General features: G+C 41.0%; 1 protein-coding gene and 2 long non-coding RNA genes across 10 annotated transcripts in view; 1 reads left to right on the top strand and 2 right to left on the bottom strand.

Annotated features, from left to right (window-relative positions):
- Positions 1-25,063, bottom strand: part of LOC309491531 (uncharacterized protein) — a 69,681-nt gene that overhangs the window by 6,289 nt on the left and 38,329 nt on the right. For 4 of the 7 annotated variants that reach the window (XM_082190593.1, XM_082190592.1, XM_082190598.1 and 1 more), the window contains 6 exons: positions 5,672-5,951; positions 2,854-2,990; positions 2,741-2,767; positions 1,683-1,962; positions 255-391; positions 136-168 (listed from right to left, as the gene is read on the bottom strand). In XM_082190593.1, the coding sequence (XP_082046719.1) occupies positions 136-168; positions 255-391; positions 1,683-1,962; positions 2,741-2,767; positions 2,854-2,990; positions 5,672-5,951 (894 nt within the window). Of the gene's footprint in view, positions 1-135; positions 169-254; positions 392-1,682; positions 1,963-2,740; positions 2,768-2,853; positions 2,991-5,671; positions 5,952-7,723; positions 7,757-7,959; positions 8,025-9,228; positions 9,292-9,737; positions 9,813-25,063 lie in introns of those variants that run through there. The other 3 variants (XM_082190596.1, XM_082190595.1, XM_082190597.1) reach the window with 3 other exon arrangements.
- Positions 11,748-14,802, top strand: LOC309491533. Its single transcript, XR_014203165.1, has 3 exons — positions 11,748-12,567; positions 13,243-13,344; positions 13,981-14,802. It is a non-coding gene; the product is annotated as an uncharacterized lncRNA (long non-coding RNA).
- On the bottom strand, positions 17,543-19,562 carry LOC309491532. Of its 2 annotated transcripts, none has more exons than XR_014203164.1 (3): positions 18,532-19,301; positions 17,700-17,821; positions 17,543-17,595 (listed from the first exon to the last, which is right to left on the bottom strand). It is a non-coding gene; the product is annotated as an uncharacterized lncRNA (long non-coding RNA). The 2 variants fall into 2 exon arrangements; XR_014203163.1 differs by lacking the exon at positions 17,543-17,595 and adding an exon at positions 19,309-19,562 and having other exon boundaries at positions 17,635-17,821; positions 18,532-18,633.

Here is a 25,063-nt window from a genome sequence, read left to right as displayed (position 1 = left end):
ATAACAACTGTGCTGATTCACATTATTGGTTATCAAATGTTCAGTAAGAATGTAATATGTAAGAATATATTCAGTAAGAATATTATGTTATATAATGTGTTAATGGCAACATTCAAAGTAATGAAGAACACTCACCTGGATCACAAGTGTACGTTGATGTGTACTTTTCTGTTAATAAAATAATAACAGTTATACACACATTAATAAGAACATAAACAAATTCTATCACTGAGTCTTCTCTCTCTGTCCCTTACCTGCAAACACCTCGACTTCACACAGTGTGAGATATTCACTGCGCCCAGGTATAATAATGTTCACATATCGCCCCTTAATAGACTTAAACTTAAACGTTTTTGTGACTCCAGCTGGGATTGACTCAACAGTCACAGCCCTGTGAAGACACACAGAGAAATAGAGAGGGGCTTATCAAAACTGCAAAACTGCACACACACACACACACACCACATATCCATTTGAACGCCAGAGGGCGTCTCACACACACACACACACACACACACACACACACACACACACACACACACACACACACACACACACATACACCAAATATGCCCCACAGAAGTATGATAACACACATCATTCCAGGAAATCCCTATCGGGTATAATCGCTGTTGCTGAATAAACAGAAGATTGAAATGCTTTGATTGATTAAACATGACTAATAAACACACGACTGCCTTATTCTGTGTAAGAAGCATGGGCGTCGGAACCATTGTATACGGGTGGGACAAGACCCACCCACTTTTTAAGACCAATGATATTGGACCCATTTACTTTTACCATCTCTGATTCGGCGCATTTGTCTGTTCGCTCTTCAGAGCGCCGTCAGTCAAATCCATTCTACTTGAGGAATTCCCTAATAAATTAAACTCCATTTCCGCTGAATCGCTACATTATACTTCTCAATGAGCCGCAACTGACGAAAGTAACCGCCCGTTGTACCCTTCCAGTCAAATATTGCGTTGCAAACATCAATAACAGCTTTAAGTTGTCATTGCTGCTGGCAAATGTCCATGGTATTAGTGGGATAATCCACGGATAGCTGTGCATTTAATGCACGACGTGGAGGCAAAGAACCGCCCGACGTGAAGTGGAGTTTAGTTTACTTTAATTAAAAGGCACCAGAATACATGAAATGTTATTTACTCCAGTAACATTTTTCTGGGGGAGGACCCACCCACTTTTTTTTTTCTTCCGACGCCCATGGTAAGAAGCACATCATCTCACAGAAGGAGGAGCTCAACTGCCGTTATGAAGTGAGTTTGGAGTAAAAGCATGTTATTAAATGTTGTCTTTTGTTGGACAAGAGGTTCATAAATGCTTCTCATGTTTGGAAATATGTTCGACACGTGTTGCTTTTCAAATGCCCGTTATAAGTGACTCAAACTCTCAGTGCTTTCAGATGGAGCAGCGTTTACTGAGCCGTACATCACTGACAAGCTGCACATAAACAATCACAGCCTTTCCGTTTTTAAAATCGCAATAAGCCAACTCGATTTAAGTGCGATTACATGGAAATTGCGATTAATCGTGCAGCCCTATTAAATATACTTCTGTCAAAGGCAAGGTTTTATATTAAAAGGATTTATTCAAAGTAATGTTATCTTATTTAGTAATTTTCTAACTATTTGTGTAAGTATTAAGAGAGAGACAATACTTACAGCTCATTATTGTTGCCATTATTTCCCAGGCTGTTGCCGATACGGATCTGAGCTCCATTTATCCTCTCTGGAACAGCATCTCCACGATTAGTGATGCTAACCCTGTTTACCTTGTAGACTTTCCCCAAGTCAACTCTCCACCAGGGGTCTTTGTCCCCTTTAGTATGACTGCATGACCCACCACCCCAAATTGAATCCCTGTTGCCATCGAGAGCATTTTGAGCTCCTGCTCCAAAGTATGTGGAAGACTGGACAGCTGTGGCTCCAAGAGCAAGGTTCCCTGTATAACATAAAATAATAAACAACTTTTTTTCTAATCCCAATATAATGGGCAAAATAATGCTCAAATGTATAATCCAAATGATTATTACACGGCTCTCTGGAATACTTGAATCTGATTGGTCAGTCGTGACATTCCGAGGTCTGATATTCCCAGATAATGACCGTCATCAACAGTAACGCTGGATAACACCCGCTCTCTCTCGTTTCATACAAACACAACTGGTGCCAGTTGAGTCTCTGTTATATTTATTAATTGTGTTCAAATATTAACATTGCATTGAAGTATTTTTAGTATTAAGAGTACGTGTAGTGTTCGTCTTATTGCCAGAATGATTGTTTGTTTTACACTGTAATGGATTCTAAGATAATAAACAGGCAAGAATTTAAAACGGTTTCATCACAAATCAATATGTCCATGTAATTATTTATTTGGTGTACAAGACTGTACATTATCCCTTAAATGTTTGTCTTGTTCGTTTGTCTTACTAGTAATATTTTTCTTCACTGAAGCTTTGCATTTATTACAAATGTGCTAATATAATATTTCAACTCAAATTGATATTTTGTGTCCAAATTTATTTATTTGTGGTTAGTATGTAATAAGAGGGTCATCAGCCTTTCAGGGTTTACTTTGCAATAACAACTGCGGTACATTATCATCCCTTATTGGTTATCAAATGTTCAGTAAGAATCTGATATGTAAGAATATATTCAGAAAGGATATTATGTTATATTATGTGTTACTGACAACATTCAAAGTAATGAAGAACACTCACTTGGAACATAATTGTACGTTGATGTGTCTGTTAATAAAATAATAACAGTTACACACACATTAATAAGAACATAAACAAATTCTATCACTGAGTCTTCTCTCTCTGTCCCTTACCTGCAAACACCTCGACTTCACACAGTGTGAGATATTCACTGCGCCCAGGTATAAAAATGCTGACATATCGCCCCTTAATAGGCTTAAACTCAAATGTTTTTGTGACTCCAGCTGGGATTGACTCAACAGTCACAGCCCTGTGAAGACACACAGAGAAATAGAGAGGGGCGTATCAAAACGGCATGAAGCATGTTAAAGGTGCTCTAAGCGATCCCGGGAGTCGAAACTTCTTGTTGACATTCGAATTGTTGTCAAACAAAACGGAGGCTAGCTAGACCCTCCCTCCTCCTCATTCCGTCTCCTCCCTCTTCCCCTCCCTTCCGGCATAAAGGAAAGTCAAAGTAGTCACAAACAAAGTTAAGTTTTACTGATACTTCATTCAATGTGTAATGTCGCCAAGTTAGATAAAGGGTTTTATATATTGCAGAACAGAATGCAGAAAAAGAGAAACATTATCTTAAAATCGTTTCGCCACCAGAGGTTATAACTATAGCTCCCATACAAGGACGCAATAATAGCAAGATAACATTAGCGTCGCGTTTCCCAGTGAGCATAAACAACGGCGGCGTCGTAAACAAATTTAGTCAAAGTTGTCAATAGCCTATAAATGAACATTCAAATTAATAACAAACCGTGGGTGAAAACAATCATTCACACAAATTGTCGCCCTACGTTACTGTGAATTTGCTTGATCATTTACAAGAGATTGATCGCTAGCTGCTAGAAACATAACGTTATATGTTGTATTCACCAAAGTTAACGCTGACTGCATAGTTCTAGCTAATTACATTCTTGTGTTAGTTTGGCGAACGTGAACGTCAGTTTAGAAAGAAAGATGGATTTACCGGTTCTGCAAAAACAGAGCAACCTGAATGTCGGATCGGAAGCCCTTGTGCCGCCGGAGTTCTCGCCACCTTTAAAAGGTTTTTCCGATGTAAATTCGGTACTTCGTGCATTCCTTATCCTTGTCCCTCTTCTTTGCAGTTTGTTCATCGGAACGTCGTCTCTTTGGTCGTGTGTCGGCCATAATTCAAACTTCCCTCTTCATGCTTCTCTCTCCTCCACAACCCCTTCATGTGTACGCGCACTAACCCCCCAAACCCCAGCCTCAAATACTTCTTGTCGGTGATTGGCTGGAACACTGTTTGTTGTGTTTCGTGGTGCTGGTGAGCCCAGTTTTGTTTTTGTTGCCGTTTGTGGAGCCTGTGGTGTCTAGAGAGACCGCGTTTTTTTACAGTGTGTTCAGGGGACAGGCAGCTAGCGGATAGTGAGGAGATGTTTGCTGTATGTGACAAAAAATGTTTTGGCCTAAAAAACGCGTGGCATCGCTTAGAGCACCTTTAAATATTAGGGCTGCACAATTAATCGCACTGAAACCACACACGATTTGGCAAAGGCTGTGATTATTTTATGCGCAGTTTGTCAGTGCAGCGGATGATTGGTAGTAAATGCTCCCTCTGAACACCAGAGGGCGTCTCTCACACACTCCATCTAAACACCAGAGGGCGTTTCACACACACGCCATCTGAACACCAGAGGGCGTCTCACACCACTCCATCTGAACACCAGAGGGCGTCTCTCACACACTCCATCTGAACACCAGAGGGCGTCTCACACACTCCATCTGAACACTAGAGGACATCTCACACACTCCATCTGAACACCAGAGGGTGTCTCACACACTCCATCTGAACACCAGAGGGTGTCTCACACACTCCATCTGAACACTAGAGGGCGTCTCACACACTCCATCTGAACACCAGAGGGCGTCTCACACACACTCCATCTGAACACCAGAGGGCGTCTCACACACACTCCATCTGAACACCAGAGGGCGTCTCACACACTCCATCTGAACACCAGAGGGCGTCTCACACACACTCCATCTGAACACCAGAGGGCGTCTCACACACTCCATCTGAACACCAGAGGGCGTCTCACACACACTCCATCTGAACACCAGAGGGCGTCTCACACACACTCCATCTGAACACCAGAGGGCGTCTCACACACACTCCATCTGAACACCAGAGGGCGTCTCACACACTCCATCTGAACACCAGAGGGCGTCTCACACACACACACACACACACCACATATCCATCTGAACACCACAGGGCATCTCTCACACACACACACACACACACACACACACAACATATCCATCTGAACGCCAGAGGGCGTCTCACACACACACACACACACACACACACACACACCAAATATGCCCCACAGAAGTATGATAACACACGTCATTCCAGGAAATCCCTATCGGGTATAATCGCTTTTGCAGAATAAACAGAAGATTGAAATGCTTTGATTGATTAAACATGGCTAATAAACACACGACTGCCTTATTCTGTGTAAGAAGCACATCATCTCACAGAAGGAGGAGCTCAACTGCTGTTATGAAGTGAGTTTGGAGTAAAAGCATGTTATTAAATGTTTTCTTTTGTTGGACAAGAGGTTCATAAATGCTTCTCATGTTTGGAAATATGTTTGACACGTGTTGCTTTTCAAATGCCCGTTATAAGTGACTCAAACTCTCAGTGCTTTCAGATGGAGCAGCGTTTACTGAGCCGTACATCACTGACAAGCTGCACATAAACAATCACAGCCTTTCTGTTTTTAAAATCGCAATAAGCCAACTCGATTTAAGTGCGATTACATGGAAATTGCGATTAATCGTGCAGCCCTATTAAATATACTTCTGTCAAAGGCAAGGTTTTATATTAAAAGGATTTATTCAAAGTAATGTTATCTTATTTAGTAATTTTCTAACTATTTGTGTAATTATTAAGAGAGAGACAATACTTACAGCTCATTATTGTTGCCATTATTTCTCAGGCTGTTGCCGATACGGATCTGAGATCCATTTATCCTCTCTGGAACAGCATCTCCACGATTAGTGATGCTAACCCTGTTTACCTTGTAGACTTTCCCCAAGTCAACTCTCCACCAGGGGTCTTTGTCCCCATTAGTATGACTGCATGACCCACCACCCCAAATTGAATCCCTGTTGCCATCGACAGCATTTTGAGCTCCTGCTCCAAAGTATGTGGAAGACTGGACAGCTGTGGCTCCAAGAGCAAGATTCCCTGTATAACATAAAATAATAAACACTTTGTTTTTTTTTTCTTTAATGTGCTAAAGCATAATACCAATAAAATGGGCAAAATAAAGCTAAGCGCTCTCTGGAATACTTGATTCTGATTGGTCAGTTGTGACATTCCGAGGTCTGATATTCCCAGATAATGACGTCATCAACAGTAACGCTGGATAACACACAGCTCATCCGGGTTTCTGGAGTTAATAGTGTTCATCTTGTTGCCCGAATGATTGCTTTTTACACCGTAATGGTCGGTGTTTCCGGAAACCATGTTTCCAATGAACATTCGCTAACAGCATCGCAAAGTTGAGTGGTTAGAAGCAGAGTTTCTTGTTTGCATGACATATGGACTCAATAAATACTTTTGAGACAAATAAGCAAGCTGACATTCAGGACAACCTATATCTTTTATTTAAAAAACATACAAATGTAATTTACATCTTTTAGTTTGTCAAGAGTTTTAAAGAGTCGTTTCTGAAGAGTGCGCATGTGAGAACGTGCTCTAGTGCGTAAGAACAAGTATATGATTGAATCTGGAAATAAAGCAAAATAACTGAGAAAAATATGTCTGTAATTTATAGCAAAACATCTAGCATTAATTCAATCTCAAACAGATTCATTAAAAGTAGTTATTACTCCACCACCTGCATGACATCTTTAACCAACGTGGTTGAACGACCGATTTACGACAATATGGTTTCTGGAAACAGACGTGACTAGCTAGTTGATTTCTTCAACGATGCATCGTACTACAGTAGTAAAGCAGCAAGTTAGGACTGATTAGTGACGGGAAACAGTCCTGGGGTGCGTTTCCCGAAAGCATCGTTGGCCAACTATGGTCGCAAGTTCATCGCAATGTCCATTGAACTCTATTGGTAACGAGGGAACTTGCGACCATAGTTGGCTAACGATGCTTTCGGGAAACGCACCCCTGATTACTGATTAGTAGGCAGACATTTCTGCTGCGGAGCGATTGGGGGTTCGGTGTCTTGGTCAAGGGCTCCTCAGTCGTGGGAATGGAAGAGAAGAGAGCGCTTTTCTGTTCATTCACTCCCATTTACATTTCCTGCCGGTACTGAGACTCGAACCCGCGACCTCCGAATTATTAGTATTAAGAGTACTGTAGTGTTCGTCTTGTTGCCCAAATGATTGTTTTTCACACTGTAATGGATTCTAAGATAATAAACAGACACAAATTTAAAACGGTTTTATCTCAAATCAATATGTCCATGTAATTATTCATTTGGGGCTTGGTTCATTTACTGCCTTGTTATGTAAAAAAAAATGTCATGGAAAGAGATGTGTAGGGGAGTCACTTGGCGATAGGGCCTTGCTTGTGTAGAGTTTGTTCTGTTTTCAGAATAAAACGAGAAAGAAGCCGGCACTGCGTCCTACTGATTTGTTTTACCGATGCTCTAGCTACTTGAAGAGACAAGACATTCATGGTCGTGCGGTGTTAGAGACATAAGTTCTCGTATTTCGCGCTAGCAATTAACCTAATGAAAGTACAATAGCGTAGTTTTGCTCCGGTCAGCCCCCACGCTCTACCGAATAACTGTCAGTTAATACAATATTTTAACTCAAATCAATATTTCGTGTCCAAAATTATTTATTTGTGGCTAGCCATGTAGCCATGGGTTATTTTGCAATAACAACTGTCTTGATGATGTACATTATCCCTTATTGGTTACCAAATGTTCAGTAAGAATATAATAAGCTATTGTGTTACTGACAACATTCAAATTAATGAAGAACACTCACTTTGATCACAAGAAGCTGATGGTGTGTCCATTACTGTTAATAAAATATTAACAGTTATACACACATTATTAAATACAAAAACAAATTATATCACAGAGTCTTCATAAATAAATAAATCACTGATTTTTAATAACCATATTTCAGCCTATAATTGTAATAAATTAATCTGATTATGATACACAATAATTACAGATTTTCAAATCCAGGCATTTTTACTTGTATTATTCTAAACATACCTTGGGAATCAGCGACACACATCCCAGTAAAAAGTGTTAGAAACAAAACCACACGCATGTCCATCCTGATATAAGACATAACAACACATCTCATATCAGCATATGAAGGAATCATTTTCTATTTCTCATCCTCATTTAAACAAAGAAACATATATATTGCTATTGTAATGATAAAATGGTATATGCTCGGAGAGGATGACATGGCAGCCAAACTAGCTGCTAAATATGAATAGCCGGTATTCATATGTTACAGAACACACTCACAAAACCACACAGGCAAAAACCTCTTTAACATTTATATGTATTTGTTAAAAATGTATTTTCATAATACTGCTTCTATTAATAACATTAGTAAATAAGGAATAACTCAATGTAGTTTTGTATGACTGTTCATTAGTTACTTCTTAGTTATTATTCTTGAACCTTAATTAGTAGATAATTAATAGTAGTTCTTGAGGAGGTATGACAGAATTCATTAGTTATTGATTAACTGATACTTAACACAATCATAAAATTCTATTACATACTGATTAGTTAACACACCTTCCTTAGTAGTTAACAGTAGTGAAGAAGTAGTTCATGAAGAATGACCTATTAGTTCTTCAATAATTCCTTATTAGTTATTCAGTAAGTAAGAAACAGTATTCTAAAGTGTTAACAAATAGGCTATACCTTACACCATATTATTATTTGTTTGCTATACTTCACATATTCTTTATTGTAAATAGGCTAATTGTAATTCATTATAATTAATATAAGGAAAGAGATATTTGAATGTTTATTTGTTTGTTTTTCTATTGTGGTGTAATTCTATTCTGTATTTAAATATAATTCAAATGCTTTGGCAATAGGCTACTATATTCCACATATCAGGCCAATAAAGCAACAACCCTATCAGTGGACAAGCTGAACAGAATATTTAGATTAGTTTTGATGAGTTATTGTAATGAAAAAATGAGTGTTGGAAAGTATTAAATGTTCAGTGTTATTTAATGCTATTTAGAATAATTAGCAAAAAACAGTATTTTCTAGCCATATTTGTACTTTTTAAAAAATCTTAACTAGCGATAAATTGTCAATATAACTGATTCTTGTTGAATGTTCTTTTGTCATTATTGTATTGCTCTGAGTGCAACAAGACGCTTCTAGACTACTATATATTATATCTTTACACACTGACTTGAATTGTCCAAACAAAAGTTTAGTTTTATTAGTAAAACCTCCATTGCATATCATGCTCTATAGAAAGTGCATAAACATTCAACTCACCTGAATTTCATCAATGTATCACCCTCAGTCACAGAAGACCTTCACAATTCAGCAACTGATCTGCTTTTAAACAAAATACATTTTATATAATAGGGTACATAAATGGAATTTATACTATTTTTATAAACAATTAATATATTTATTATTTATCCAATATATTATTCATATGAGGAATATTATGACCAATCATACGAATAATATTCAATTTCACATTTATATCACACAAACACGCCAAAAAGAGACATACATCAAATTAAAGCTTTCTTAAGAGTATCACTGTGCCGTTTATTTCACTGATCTAACACATTACAGTAACATAATTATCAAAAGAATCACGAAGATGAAAATGACTCGTACGTCACACTTCTGCTCTGATTACTTCTAGCCTCAAACTACACCAGCTCTTTCTTCAGGTTTTTTTGCTTCAAAACGAGACCCTTTCACTGGTCTGTGTCTACGTCTCAGATGCGCAGATTGAAACATGCGATGGAGCCAAAAACCTTTGTTACCTGTAGTTGGTGATGAGCAATTTCGAAACACTGATTCTTGAAGCTTCCTTGTCACTATCTTTGGTTTCGAATCAGTGGTTCAGAGCATTTATAAAACTGCCAAAGTCACGTGATTTCAGTAATCTAGGCCTAGTTACATCATAACTGTTTCATCATAACTGTTTCATCATAACTGTTTCGAAATGTTTCGAATGTCCGTTTCTCAATACCAAACTAGTTCGGTCTTGACCACTCTGCCTCTAATATAATACATACTAAATATACTATTATATATTAATATTATACTATTATACTAAATATAATACACACATCTGCCTCTTTTCGTATCAGGCTACATTTAAACAAATATTAAACATGTTAATATGTGGTTCAGGCAATATGTGCAAATGTAGGCTACTCTGATTATCTTCACTGTAATAAAATTAAATTATGACATAAAACACAATCTTGTCTCTCTTTGTTAAATGTCAGTTTTAATGATCAATAATAGCCATTATAAAAGTATAAGTAAAAGGTATCAGAAGCTATACAATAAGAACTAAAGCAATTCAAATGTGCCACGTCAGCTCTAGGCTACAACGGCAAAGTTAAATAGCCTAAGTATAAAGTTATGAAACTTCACTTTGCCCTCAGCAAAAACGATTTGCCAGGGAATAAACGATAGATTCACGAGACTGAAGATCGCCCGATAGATATAGAAAGACGAATTATATCTCATGTTTAACCACAGAGACATCAGAGCCGGGGGCAAGCGTCAGAAGATCTAGCTGAGGAAAGGCTGTTCTCGGCGGGGTTAATGAGCGCTGAGCATGCGGTGACCGACTGGATCTCACAACTACGAAAACGTCATATAAAAATTTTTAAAATACGCTATCTTTATAAATAAATCACAGATTTGAGCTTTAAACAACTACATTCTAGTCTGAAAAACTAGTAGGCCTATTTTTAAATATGCGGGTTTACTCCTACTACCCAATTGATGCCTGCTGGTTGGTGTGAGATGCATTCTGGGATAACGGGCTGTGTCAAGTCTGCACAGGTCACCTCTCGATAAAATGGGCTGATCAAGAACACATCCAGGGTTTTGAACTGAATGTCATGTTTCAGTGTGTTTTCAGTAGTTATTTTATTTCAATTTATCATCGTCATGGGAAATTGTTGTGTTTGTGGAGGTTGCACTGTAAACTCCAGCCCGTCAGGACATCGAGTCCACAGGTTTCCGAACAAGAAAAAGGAGGGTGCTATCTTCCGTGCCTGGGTGCGTTTTGTGCAGGAGAAGAGACAGGACTTCACTTCTGCATCTGCTTCAAAAAACGCGGTAGTGTGTAGCGTTCACTTTAGACCAGATGATTATAATCCTGGCGATACGATAGAGTTCAGCATGGGTGAGACTCCTGGCTGGTGCGGTTCCAACCTGGTCTCACAGGATTCTGTGAAATGTCCACGTGCCCTTAACTCAAAATCCGTGGAGCCATCACGGAATCGCCCCAAATTCCGTGATGCGGCCACGGATATTACTCCAATGCAAGTCAATGACACTGACCTTCCGTGGTCCACACACGGATACCCGTTTCAATGACGGAGTACAGATCTCACTCAATCGACGTGCTTTCTCATTTGGAAACGCAACATTTGAAGTATTTGTGAACTTTTCCAACAACAAATGCCATAATGACGTTAACCTGACTGTTATTGAAGCTATTGCATTGTCCTGTCATCATAAAATTTCGGTTTGTTTCAGTTAGCCTAACCAAAGTCCCGTGATGGCACCACGGACCTCAACAACCTGACCTCACTCATGGACGTTGTAATGTTGCTGGCTTGTTTAGGAACTTATAAGCTTTAGGTCGACTGTGTTGCAATGGCATGTAATTAACTTGACATTTTGTCTCGTCCTGTCATCATAAAATCCAGTTTGATGGCGTTTTACACCTATTGCTCGCTTGGCTATAGTCAGATCTAAAATCTGTGATAGGAGCACGGAGTGAGTCTGTGGCGAGACCACGGATAACTCCAACACGCAAGTCAATGACACTCATCTTCCGTGGTCCACACACGGATACCCGTTTCAATGACAGAGAACAGATCTCACTCAATGGACGTGCTTTCTCATTTGGAAACACAACATTTTAAGTATTTATTTATTTTCCAACACCAAATACCATAAAGACTTTAACCTCTCTGTTATTGTAGCTATTGCATTGTCCAGCCATCATAAAAATTCAGTCTGATTCTGTTAGCCAAACTGAAGTCCCGTGATGGCACCACGGACCTCAACAACCTGACCTCACTCACTGGATGGTGTGATGTTGCTCACTTGTTTAGAGACTTGAAAGCTTTATGTCGACTGTGTTGCAATTTTGTCTTGTCCTGTCATCATAAAATCCAGTTTGATGGCGTTTTACACCTATTGCTCGCTTGGCTATATAGTCAGATCTAAAATCTGTGATAGGAGCACGGATTGAGTCTGTGGTGAGACCACGGATAACTCCAACGTTCGTGATATGGTCACGTAATTTAATCTATTGATTCGTGCCACGGACACGTTTATTTCGTAATTTTTCGTCTTTCGTGATTACAGCTCGATTATTTCTGCCTGTCGGCTGCAGCAGAGAAGCTGTTTAATCAACATTTATTCACGAGATCTTATCGTGGTTTATGTGTTTTTTTTTAATGTTATTATTTCGGTCTTATTGCCAGGGAAGCTGGATTGTTTTGCTGTTTATTGATCTTTTTAAAATGATATTTTATTAGTAGGAAATCGCGCTGAAGAAGTCTCGTTCCGAACACATCGCGATATTTGGCATCAGTTCACGTGTGTCAGCTGTTGGTAAGTAGCCTAGTAAATAAATACATAAATACGCTGTCCTAATAATGTGTGATATAATGTCTTTTCTGTTTGTCGATATTAATCTGCCAAATATATCTGCCATTTCCACGGAGACTTTGCGTTTCATTGCTTTCTAATTCAAAATATATGATTAAACACTGCCTGTCACGTGACGTGCTATAGGCTTAGATATTCATATCAGATTAAAAATAGTACAATTAGTTCCAAAGTTGTATTTGTAGTAGAAGCACAGTAAAAACAACACTTACCATGCTTTTACCACAGTAACATTAGTTTTACTGTGATAGGGTGTGGTAAAAGGACAGTAACCACAAAACTTACCATGCTTTTACCACACTATTGGTAGTTTTAATGTGATACTTATTGTAAATGCACAGTAACCACAACACTTACCATGCTTTTACCACAGTAACCCTAGTTTTACTGTGATAGGGTGTGGTAAAAGGACAGTAACCACAAAACTTACCATGCTTTTACCTCTGTATTGATAGTTTTAAAGTGATATTTGATGTAAATGCATATTAACCACAACACTTGCCATGCTTTTAACGCTTTATAATGTAACATCCAATATTTGTAAGGTAAATCAGTACTTTTTCCTTTAAATAATCCTATATATTATACATAATTATATTTTCTTTTCTCTTTTTCCAGCTGAAAAGACCAAAAGGGCCTTTCGGACTCAGTCAGCCCATTATTGTTTGAGGAGAAGTAAACGGAGGAGACGGAAAGCTGCAAAGGCAAATATTCACAATGGTATGTATGTGTTGGGTTTTAACCCTAAATCAAACATTTTATCAAGCATTTGTTGTTTCTTAAAACTTTTCTCACAAAACCCATATCCCAATCAGTACAAACATAGTCTGAAAGTCTTAATAATTCACAAGATTTAACAAGTTGTCAAATTTGTACGATACTCGTACATATTTGTATACTCGTACACAATCCTGCAGCTTTTACTCCTAGTGCTGTCATTGGCTACTGCCTCAATTCCTGTACATATTTATCGCGATATATGTAAATCAGTTGCGCCACTTCTTGGAAAGTTGTCGGATATCACACACACTGTCAGAAACTTTATATTAATTGCAAATTGGTCCCTGTCTGTTCATGTTCCAGTGATACATGATGTCTCTCCACACCTCATAACCTACCTCTGTTTGCAAGAGTGGAAAAGCTTATCTGACTTGTCACATGACATCAGATACTCGATTATTTTGTCATAATCAGAATGTTACACTGCTGATAACTGTCCCGTTTGCATGTAAATCATTTTCGTATGATTATTGCTTGCTATTAAAGACATACTTTTATTCATAGAAATGCCCACATATCAGTGAACCTATAACATAAAAATGCTTTTAACATTTAATTATGCAACACTCTTTACAGAAAACATATCCCACGGTTATGGATAAACTCACAACGTCATCATCAAGTGCTGTGCTGGGCACATTGGGCAACAAGTGCCCTCCAACGTGTTCGATCCGTGGCCAAGTTCTCCACATCTTCCCATGGGACACTGACATTCTTCAGGTCTTCATGAAACATCTGTCTCTGTGTCTTCCTTGGTCTTCCCTGTCTCCTGCATCCTCCTGGTGGTGTCCACTTCATCACTGTGTTTGGGTGGTGTTGTTTGGGCATGTGTAGGATGTGTCCAGCGAGGTGCACCCTTTGCTCTGTCTCAGTTTCTGAAAGTCCTCATGTGGAGTCCCACTCCTCCTCAGGATCTCTTTGATATATGCAGAACCAATACTGAATATAGTGATTTATCTTTTTCCATATTGTTAAAGCATTTTGTTTTCTCTTTTCAGCTTCATAAACTGTACTTGATTTCTGCCTAATGCCTTTATAAAAAAGGGTCAGTGCTCATCAGGTGTTTTGCTAAAGGACATATTCATTGCATAGTTAAAATAAAAGTGACCAATAATCACAAGGATATAGAATGAAAGTTGAGAATGTAAAATGTTGTGATTATGTTTTTGCCTATTTGTTCTTTAAAGCGACGAAACAAATGTATTTCCACATAACAAAGTTGAATCTCATCTTTTGGTTTGTAAATATATAACTTCATCATAGCAATTTTTTGAACGTTAATGTATGTGTCACTATAATAGATTGCCCCTGTATCTGGATATTTTAAATTAACTGATTTTTATACTGTTGTGCAGTAGTTTTGGCGCTACATTTGTCTTTAAACAGTTTGACATTAAATATTGGAAAAAGCTTTCAAAATTGTGTCCATTCATTGTGCTTTTGTTACATTTATTTGAATATAATTTATATATCTTTGACTATACATACACTGTAAATGTTAGAAGCACTTTAGTAGGCCTACATGCAATTATCTTTAATTAAAATACTGCAAAACTACTCCTGCTGTAGGCCTTTGCTTAGAAAAAAGTTTCTCTTTCAAATGTATTTATGCATCAGTCTAATCAAATAAGCAAATTTGTGTCATTGATCATGTGAACTCGTTTTTGGACCGTAACCACACAAAGAGTCTTTTGTTTTTAAATATGAGTGTTATAATTTAATTAGAAATAATACATGTTTAACAGCCTTAATTAAATATTTAAGGTATCTATCCCTGCAGGCGGAACCAGAAGAGATCTGTCATCATTTGCCATAAATGGGCATGTAAGTGTGACGCATTTATTCAGCTGGGTTTGTATTGGCCGTGACTTTATCGCAGAACTCGCTGTGATTGGACAATCGTTTAACCCATATAAACTGGCGCTTCATGTTACAAAGTATGGTTTGGTGTTATTATTACATTAGTTATACATTAAGCTAACTATAAAGTGTCTCTATAATGTGAGAAATTACTCCTTTACCGAGATCCTAACCCTAACCCTAAGCATGTCAGCACATTTCAATGAACTACAGAACAATGCTTCCTGTTCCACTGATAGAATGACAGAGATATGTGGGTAATGTAGTATAAAACGTTTAGTAATAAAACAATAAATGTTAAATAAATTATATATTTAATGGACAACTGGATATCTTCATTGCGCAAACCTTTATGACATATATGAGGGACAGGCTGAAATTTGATATTTTACTGTGAGCACTTTAAAAATAACCTTTATGCCAGCTTTCCATATATATCTGAAAACTGTGGCCAACATTATTTATTATACAATAGCATAAGCAGTCGTCCTGCCGATTTTCTCTTTGATACACTAACCGGACTTCGAGTTACAGCCATTTGAAATGTGCATCTGTTTGCTCTTCTGGGGGCCATTGCTGGGCCATACAATCTACACAGATCTACACACACTATTACTATTACACAAGGGTAATGCACCATTCAGTAAAACAACAAAAAAACAGTGCCAACATTTCCTTTTCACCCCCTGATTGCTGCTTATATGCCTGACATCAGTGATATATGCTTTCATTCAAAAAGCAGTTGTAGATGTGCTAGAATGATCAACATGGATCATCTTCAATTAAGCGTTAAGTATTTATAGCAAGATAGCCCACTGTAGCCTCTTGTTATTCACATAGCTTCCTTTTATTTCACTGGAAACTGGCATACATGCAAGTATGTGCAACTTTTGTTGCATTGTTGTCCCAAATATCATTAACCAGATCTACATTTTTTATGTCCCAAGTAAAAGAATCATGGTCATTAATTATATGTAGTAATTTATAAGTTATTAATTATATGTAGGCCTAGTTATTTTTTAATTAATTAAACTAAAGAAATAAGAAATTAAAATTTCTCAAATAAAAATGTCTATTTACTGTACCAAACACCACTTTCAATACACAATAGTCACCATACTTTATTAAACAACACTTTATTGGAGGACACAGAATAAAGTTAATAAAGTAGCATAAAGAAAAATGAGATTCAAGATAAATAAAAATGTGTCTTCAAAAATACATTAACATCATAATAGTCCATTCACAGCTGCTGAAGCCATAAAATTAGTGCCAGAGAATCATATTCAGTCACCTACAGAAAACAGATTTGATATTGTGTTGGAAAATAATGATTCATTATCACAGCTAAACTGGTTTCTTGCTCTTCCCTGTACGTCTCTATCGTGTTCGTGTTTTTCTTCCTCGTCTAAACAGTTTGTTCAGTTGAAGAACAGAAGATGTGATCACTGATGTGGTGTCGCTTTTTCTCAACCAGAAGAAAAAGTCTCAACATCCCATTGTCAGGCGTTCTCCAGTCCTGGTCTGAAAGTAAAACAGAAAACATTCAAATGAAGTTGTTTAATGGCCAGTCGGGTCAGCTTATGTTCTGCGTTATTTAAAGCAGTGATGGTTTACTCTGGCCCTCAGCGTCCACTGTCCTGCAGATTTAGCTCCGACCTCAAACCCTCCTGCCTATTGTCTAGAAATAAACCTGAAGACTTTGGTTAAAATTTTCAGATGTGCTCGATTAGGGTTGGAGGTTAACTCTTAACTAACCTCAAAAAGTAGAATGCAAAGGGCCAGAGTTGCCTGTTCCTTACATAAATTTACAAAGCAGCAGTCAGTACATTATATAATATACACATTGAAGTATTTATTATATATATATATATATATATATATATATATATATATATTGGAGCACATAATATAAGCTAAGTACTGAACAAAAACTGTTTTACCCATATCAACAGCAACCTATTTTAAAAGATTTTTAAGAAAGGCATTGTCTCTTTTGAGCCTTTGCCAGTGATGCTTGATTTCTTTCCAGACAACATACTCTTCTGTCACTTGTTTCAAGAGCTTCACATGATCAAAAACCAAGTGAAAACCTGTACAATGTAAAATTGTCAACATCAAATTATGTACTACATTTTACAGCATTGTTTCAATTCAAGACATACCAATGGACTCGCTCACTTTTCTGTCTTCTTTGGGCACCAGATGTTCCTTCCTCACCCGAAACAAAGGACTTATTCGATTAGCTTGCGTTGATATAAGGACTGATCTTCCTTCTCTGCTGTAAAACAAGATAGTCTCGACTTACTCTATGTGCAATTACTATTGTTCCTGAAACATAAATTAAGACAGTATTAAATAAGTTAATTTACCATATGATTCAGGAGAGAACATTTGATGAGTAAATACTGATTGCAATATTCTAGAAACTTCACCTGGGAAGGGCTGATCACGGCAAGATTCGCTGCGACTCACTAGTAGCTCTTGTAATGGTTGGCTCCTAAAAGAGCTGTTGAGTTTGATATTGTAGAGCTTTAAAAAAAAGGACTAAGCAATCCTGCAAAACAGAAAGGAAGGTAATTTTAATACATTACTTGCAAATAGTCAGTTTATAACTGTATGATATGTTTTCTGTAAAGAGTGTTGCATAATTAAATGTTAAAAGCATTTTTATGTTATAGGTTCACTGATATGTGGGCATTTCTATGAATAAAAGTATGTCTTTAATAGCAAGCAATAATCATACGAAAATGATTTACATGCAAACGGGACAGTTATCAGCAGTGTAACATTCTGATTATGACAAAATAATCGAGTATCTGATGTCATGTGACAAGTCAGATAAGCTTTTCCACTCTTGCAAACAGAGGTAGGTTATGAGGTGTGGAGAGACATCATGTATCACTGGAACATGAACAGACAGGGACCAATTTGCAATTAATATAAAGTTTCTGACAGTGTGTGTGATATCCGACAACTTTCCAAGAAGTGGCGCAACTGATTTACATATATCGCGATAAATATGTACAGGAATTGAGGCAGTAGCCAATGACAGCACTAGGAGTAAAAGCTGCAGGATTGTGTACGAGTATACAAATATGTACGAGTATCGTACAAATTTGACAACTTGTTAAATCTTGTGAATTATTAAGACTTTCAGACTATGTTTGTACTGATTGGGATATGGGTTTTGTGAGAAAAGTTTTAAGAAACAACAAATGCTTGATAAAATGTTTGATTTAGGGTTAAAACCCAACACATACATACCATTGTGAATATTTGCCTTTGCAGCTTTCCGTCTCCTCCGTTTACTTCTCCTCAAACAATAATGGGCTGACTGAGTCCGAAAGGCCCTTTTGGTCTTTTCAGCTGGAAAAAGAGAAAAGAAAATATAATTATGTATAATATATAGGATTATTTAAAGGAAAAAGTACTGATTTACCTTACAAATATTGGATGTTACATTATAAAGCGTTAAAAGCATGGCAAGTGTTGTGGTTAATATGCATTTACATCAAATATCACTTTAAAACTATCAATACAGAGGTAAAAGCATGGTAAGTTTTGTGGTTACTGTCCTTTTACCACACCCTATCACAGTAAAACTAGGGTTACTGTGGTAAAAGCATGGTAAGTGTTGTGGTTACTGTGCATTTACAATAAGTATCACATTAAAACTACCAATAGTGTGGTAAAAGCATGGTAAGTTTTGTGGTTACTGTCCTTTTACCACACCCTATCACAGTAAAACTAATGTTACTGTGGTAAAAGCATGGTAAGTGTTGTTTTTACTGTGCTTCTACTACAAATACAACTTTGGAACTAATTGTACTATTTTTAATCTGATATGAATATCTAAGCCTATAGCACGTCACGTGACAGGCAGTGTTTAATCATATATTTTGAATTAGAAAGCAATGAAACGCAAAGTCTCCGTGGAAATGGCAGATATATTTGGCAGATTAATATCGACAAACAGAAAAGACATTATATCACACATTATTAGGACAGCGTATTTATGTATTTATTTACTAGGCTACTTACCAACAGCTGACACACGTGAACTGATGCCAAATATCGCGATGTGTTCGGAACGAGACTTCTTCAGCGCGATTTCCTACTAATAAAATATCATTTTAAAAAGATCAATAAACAGCAAAACAATCCAGCTTCCCTGGCAATAAGACCGAAATAATAACATTAAAAAAAAACACATAAACCACGATAAGATCTCGTGAATAAATGTTGATTAAACAGCTTCTCTGCTGCAGCCGACAGGCAGAAATAATCGAGCTGTAATCACGAAAGACGAAAAATTATGAAATAAACGTGTCCGTGGCACGAATCAATAGATTAAATTACGTGACCATATCACGAACGTTGGAGTTATCCGTGGTCTCACCACAGACTCAATCCGTGCTCCTATCACAGATTTTAGATCTGACTATATAGCCAAGCGAGCAATAGGTGTAAAACGCCATCAAACTGGTTCTCTTACGAGAGGTACTCTCGTACTGCGTAAATCTTACGCTAGGGGAAAACCTCTTTTCCACGAGATACTGAAGCCAAAAATTATCCTTAATTTTGAAATAATGTAAAACGCGTTGCGGCAGCATGCAGACACAGGCGAGACGGCTTGTGCGCCTATTGGCTGCCCTGCGGCAACTGCAGCAGCCTATCGATAAGGCCCACTCGTGACGTCAGCTCCAATGGGGGCGCTTCGCGCCCAATACGTCACGTCCCGCCAGAATGGGCGTGGTCTAGGGCTATAAACATAGCTTCGAGAGGCTAGCTCACTGATTTTTCATCTCTTCAGCGAAGCTCTCGCATCGCTGGATCCGGAGAGAAGCCGCGCCGTTTGAAGAAGCCTTTCAGCGGGACGAGTCGACACTCTGAAGCCGCTGGCCGCGCCGCCTTCAGTCGCCTTCCTGCTGCGCTATCCGGCGTTATATCCTTTCTCTGCTACTGTGTTTTGGGTATGTGTGTGTGCTCGCCGCCGCGACACACACTCTCATTGCACTAAAAGAGCCGGGCGTCTTTTTCAAGACGCCCCTTTCCTGAGGATCACGCAGCTCTCGCGCTCGCGCTCGCTGACGGCGACCGCCCTCACTGCGAGCCAGTTACTGCCTATGGTGACTCTGAGGACTCACCTGGCATCCTTCTCCGAGACTGCTCCTCCACCCCCCCCAACCCGCAAAGCTCGCCGGTGCGCCCGCTTGCCTTGCCTGCTTGGGGGACGATACCTGCTCTCCCTCTGTTCGAGCCGCGCAAACCGCGCCGTTCACAGGGGATGTCAGGAGCGGACGGTCACGGGGCTAGCTTTCTCTCTCCCTCTGTTCGAGCCGCGCAAACTGCGCCGTTCACAAGGGAGGCTGGAAGCGGACGATCGGGGTTAGTTTTTCTTTACGTTACAAGAAAGCTACCCTGCCCTTGCGCCCCATTCACGCGTCACTCACCGGCGAAAAGAGAACTCAGTTCCCTGATTAGGCGACTGGAAATATCAATATTGCAGCAAACGAGCCTGTTGTAACACGCACGCTTGCAAGCAAACGCCGAAGAAAACATGTTGACGCTCTCTTATATGCTCATGCATCTACACACCTTTGTGTTCCCCCCCTGTGGCTCAGTGGTGGAATCTTAGGTTTTTCGCACGAGAGACCGGGGTTCGAATCCCGGTCTAACGGCAGAAATATTATGCCGCCAATGCTTCGCTCTGTCAGTTCCCTGAAAGGCGACTGCAGATGTGCATTTTGCAGCCAACGAGCGCGCTGTACAACCCGCTCGCCTGCACCCAAACACCGTTTCTATGGTTCCCGTGCGTCACTGGCGAAAGGAGAAAAGGGTGTTTTTAGCCCCGCTGCGGCCGGGCCGACCTCCACTCCTGACACATTTCTCATTCCCCTCTTAAGTTCAGGTGACTGGAAATGTCAATATTGCAGTGAGCGAGCCTGTTGTTTTGCACGCACGCCTGCAAACAAACGCCAGCATGTTGACGCTCTTTAATAATACTCGCGCTACTGAATGTCTATGTGTCTTCCTCTGTGGTCCAGTGGTAGATCATCAGATTTTCGTGCGAGAGACCCGCGATCGAATCCCGGGTCTACCGGCAAAACACATTTTTGCCGTCAATTCTCGCTCTGGCAGTTCCCTGAAAAGGCGACTGCAGATGTGTATTTTGCAGCCAACGAGCGCGTGGTACAACCCGCTCGCCTGCACCCAAACTCTGTTTCTATGGTTTCCGCCTCTGAAGTTCAGACGACTGGAAATGTCAATATTGCAGTGAACAAGCCTGCTGTAATACACGCACGCCTGCAAACAAACGCCAGCATGTTGACGCTCTCTGTTTCTATGGCAACTTCTCGCTCGTTCAGTTCCAGTAAATGCGACTGTTCCAGTGTATTCTGCAGTAAACAAGTCGGCGAAGCAGCACGCTTGCCTGCACACAAACGCCGCTTTTACGGTTACCCAGATAAATCCCATAAGAGTGTATTTTCTGGTGTCCCGGCCACGGCCGATGGTGTTACGAATGTAGACGAAATGCCCACTGCCCAGTGCTCATTCCTACACACAAACACAGCCCGTCACACAGGGCTCGCGCACATGAAATCGACCCAGGTCGATTGCGCATTAAACGTGGTAAATGTGCCCACTGCCCAGTGCCCACAAACACTACGTTCCGCATATCTCAAGGTTTCTGTAAAAACAAAACCAACGTGCATTCGCTCTGCTCAGGCGGACAATGCTCTCAGTGTTGTAAATGTGCCCGCTATCCCGCGCCCACATTCACACATAGACATGACAGGTCCTACGGGACTCGCCCAGCCCTCCCCTCTCGGTTGACCACCGCATAGGAGTCGAGCGCGGGCAATCTGCCCGCTGTTATCAGCGCGCCCCCTGCCTCGAAGCGCGACGCTTATGTTACAGCACACCGAAGCCCCTCTGTCGCTGAGCGACCAGAGCGCGCTCCGCATTCAGCCCCTAGCCATTCGTGCAGATGCATGGGCAAGGCTACCCGGGGGTTTTGAAGTGAGTGCTAGACATTATAGAAAGAGGCTATTCGCTACAGTTTCGCCGACGCCCTCGCCGCTATGTGACGCGCGTCGAAGCTACGGTAAAAACAGAAGTAGCACCACCTACTTCGAGCCGAAATTTTGAAACTGTTGAGCAAAGGGGCCATAGAGCCTTTATCTCAAGCTCAGAGTGAAGGAGGGCTATACAGCAGATACTTCCTGGTACTGAAAAAAGACGGGGGTCTCAGACCCATACTAGATCTAAGGCAACTGAACAGAGTGCTTGCGAAGCAACAGTTCAGAATGCTCACGACCAGAAAAACCCTCACGCAGATTCGCCGAGGAGATTGGTTTGTGTCAATAGATCTGAAAGACGCATATTTTCAAATACAAATAGCGTCACGTCACAGGCGACGTTTGAGATTCGCCTTCGAGGGCCAAGCATATCAGTGCTCAGCCCTACCGTTCGGCTTGTCTCTAGCCGCTCGCACCCCTCAGACTACAGGGCATGCGAGTATTGAACTACTTGGACGATTGGCTGATTCTAGCTCAATCTCACTCGGTGCTCATAGAGCACAGGACCATTTTGCTCGATCACCTCGAGAATCTGGGTCAATTGGGCGAAGAGTTCTCTGTCTCCCAGACAGATAATATCTTTTCTGGGCACAGAACTGGACTCGCTGTCTATGATAGCGCGACTGTCACCAGAGCGCGTACTAGACATTCAGCGCGCAGCGAGCTCTTTCCGCTGCGGCGCATCTATCCCGCTCAAGAAATTTCAGAGGATGCTAGGTCTCATGGCCTCAGCATCATCAGTACTTCAGCTGGGCTTGCTTCGCATGCGCCCGCTACAGTTCTGGCTGAAAGCGCGAGTACCGCGCCGAGCGTGGGCTTCCGGTCTGCTTCGTCTCAAGGTCAATCAGAAATGCATCGCAGCTCTGAAACCTTGGAAAGCAAACGACTTGTACCAATCAGGTGTTAGCCTGGGGACTTCCTCGAGTGTGAAGGTAGTGTCTACGGACGCCTCCACCTTGGGATGGGGAGCACTGCTCAAGGGCAGACCGTTCTTCGGCCAATGGTCAGAACGGGAGAAGCTTCTACACATAAACTGCCTCGAAATGTTGGCAGTAGACAACGCACTGACGCGTTTTTGTCCCTAAATACGAGGACACCACGTCCTGGTCCGCTCGGACAACATGTCAGTGGTGTCCTACATAAATCGCCAGGGCGGCCTCAGGTCCCGAAACCTGCACAGGCTGACAGAACGCCTCCTGGTGTGGGCTCAGCGCAACCTGCTCTCGCCGAGAGCAGCGCATGTGCCAGGGCTCCTGAACGTAGGACCGAACAGACTGTCCAGGAACAATGTTCCGACAGGCGAATGGCCTCTACACCCACAGACAGTCCAGCTGCTGTGGAAGAAATTCGGCAGAGCGGAAGTAGACCTGTTCGCGTCTCAAGAAAACGCTCACTGTCTGGAATTTTTCTCCAAGAGCAGGGACGCGCTGGCTCACGTATGGCCCCGCCGCCCGCTCTATGCCTTTCCTCCCGTCTCTCTCCTGCCTCAGGTGATAGAACGGATCAGAGAAGGATGCTCAGTGCTACTCGTAGCGCCGTTCTGGAAAAACCAACCCTGGTTCCCAGTTCTGATGCAGCTAGCAAGCACTGCCCCATGGCCAGTGCCAGTGAGGAGGGACCTCCTCTCTCAGGCCAAGGGCTCGTTTTGGCATCCGCGCCCAGAGCTGTGGTCCCTTCATGTTTGGGCCATCAACGGGTACCTGCTGACCTCCCCAAGCGGAGTGTTAAACACGATCACGCAGGCTAGAGCTCCGTCTATGCGACGTCTCTATTCCTCGAAATGGTCAGTGTTCTCCAGCTGGTGCACAGCTCGTGGCGTGTCGCCCCTAGACTGTGGGGTGACGGAGGTTCTCTCCTTCCTACAAGAGCTGTTGGACAAGGGCAGGACCCCTTCCACGCTCAAAGTGTATGTGGCGGCCATAGCAGCGTTCTCAAAAACAACGCTGGGTCAGTCAGTAGGAAGGAACGATTTAGTCATCGTCTTCCTTAGAGGAGCTAAGAGACTGAATCCTCCCAGACCTCCCTCAGTCCCTGTATGGAACCTTTCTACAGTGCTGGAAGCCATGAAAGGTGACCCATTCGAGCCTTTACAGACGATTGATCTTAAACACCTGTCTTTCAAGACAGTGTTTCTTCTGGCTCTCGCTTCAGTGGAGCGCACAGGGGACTTACACGCGCTCTCAGTAAGCGCGACGTGTATGGAGTTTGGGCCTAATGACTCAAGAGTTATACTCAAACCTAAGCACGGTTATGTTCCAAAATCCCTCAACACACCGTTTAGGGCGCAGGTCATTCCCTGTCAGCCCTACCGGTCTCTGACGAGGAAGGAGACGCAAGCTTCCTTTGCCCAGTCAGAGCATTAAGAGCTTATGTGTCTCGCACGTCTGTTTTCAGACAGACAGAGCAGCTCTTTGGTTTCACTCTACGGACGTTCTAAGGGACTTGCCGTGTCGAAACAGAGCCTATCCAGTTGGATAGTTGATGCTATAGCGCTGGCTTATACCTCTAAGGGCTTACAGTGCCCATTTGGAGTCAGAGCACACTCCACGAGAGGCGTGGCCTCGTCGTGGGCTTGGTCTAGTGGGATTGCCTTGCAAGATATCTGTATGGCGGCAGGCTGGGCCTCCCCGTCTACATTTATAAGGTTTTATAACCTAGAGGTTCCCGCCTTGCAGGCTAAGCTGCTTTCGGTCTAAAATCGGTACTGTCTGCCC

The sequence above is a fragment of the Leuciscus leuciscus genome, assembly GCF_965113295.1.
Source record: "Leuciscus leuciscus genome assembly, contig: HAP1_SCAFFOLD_331, whole genome shotgun sequence".
In the NCBI taxonomy this organism is placed as follows: Eukaryota; Metazoa; Chordata; class Actinopteri; order Cypriniformes; family Leuciscidae; genus Leuciscus; species Leuciscus leuciscus.
Note: the sequence above shows the minus strand (reverse complement) of the source record. Positions and strands in the feature narration are given on the sequence as shown.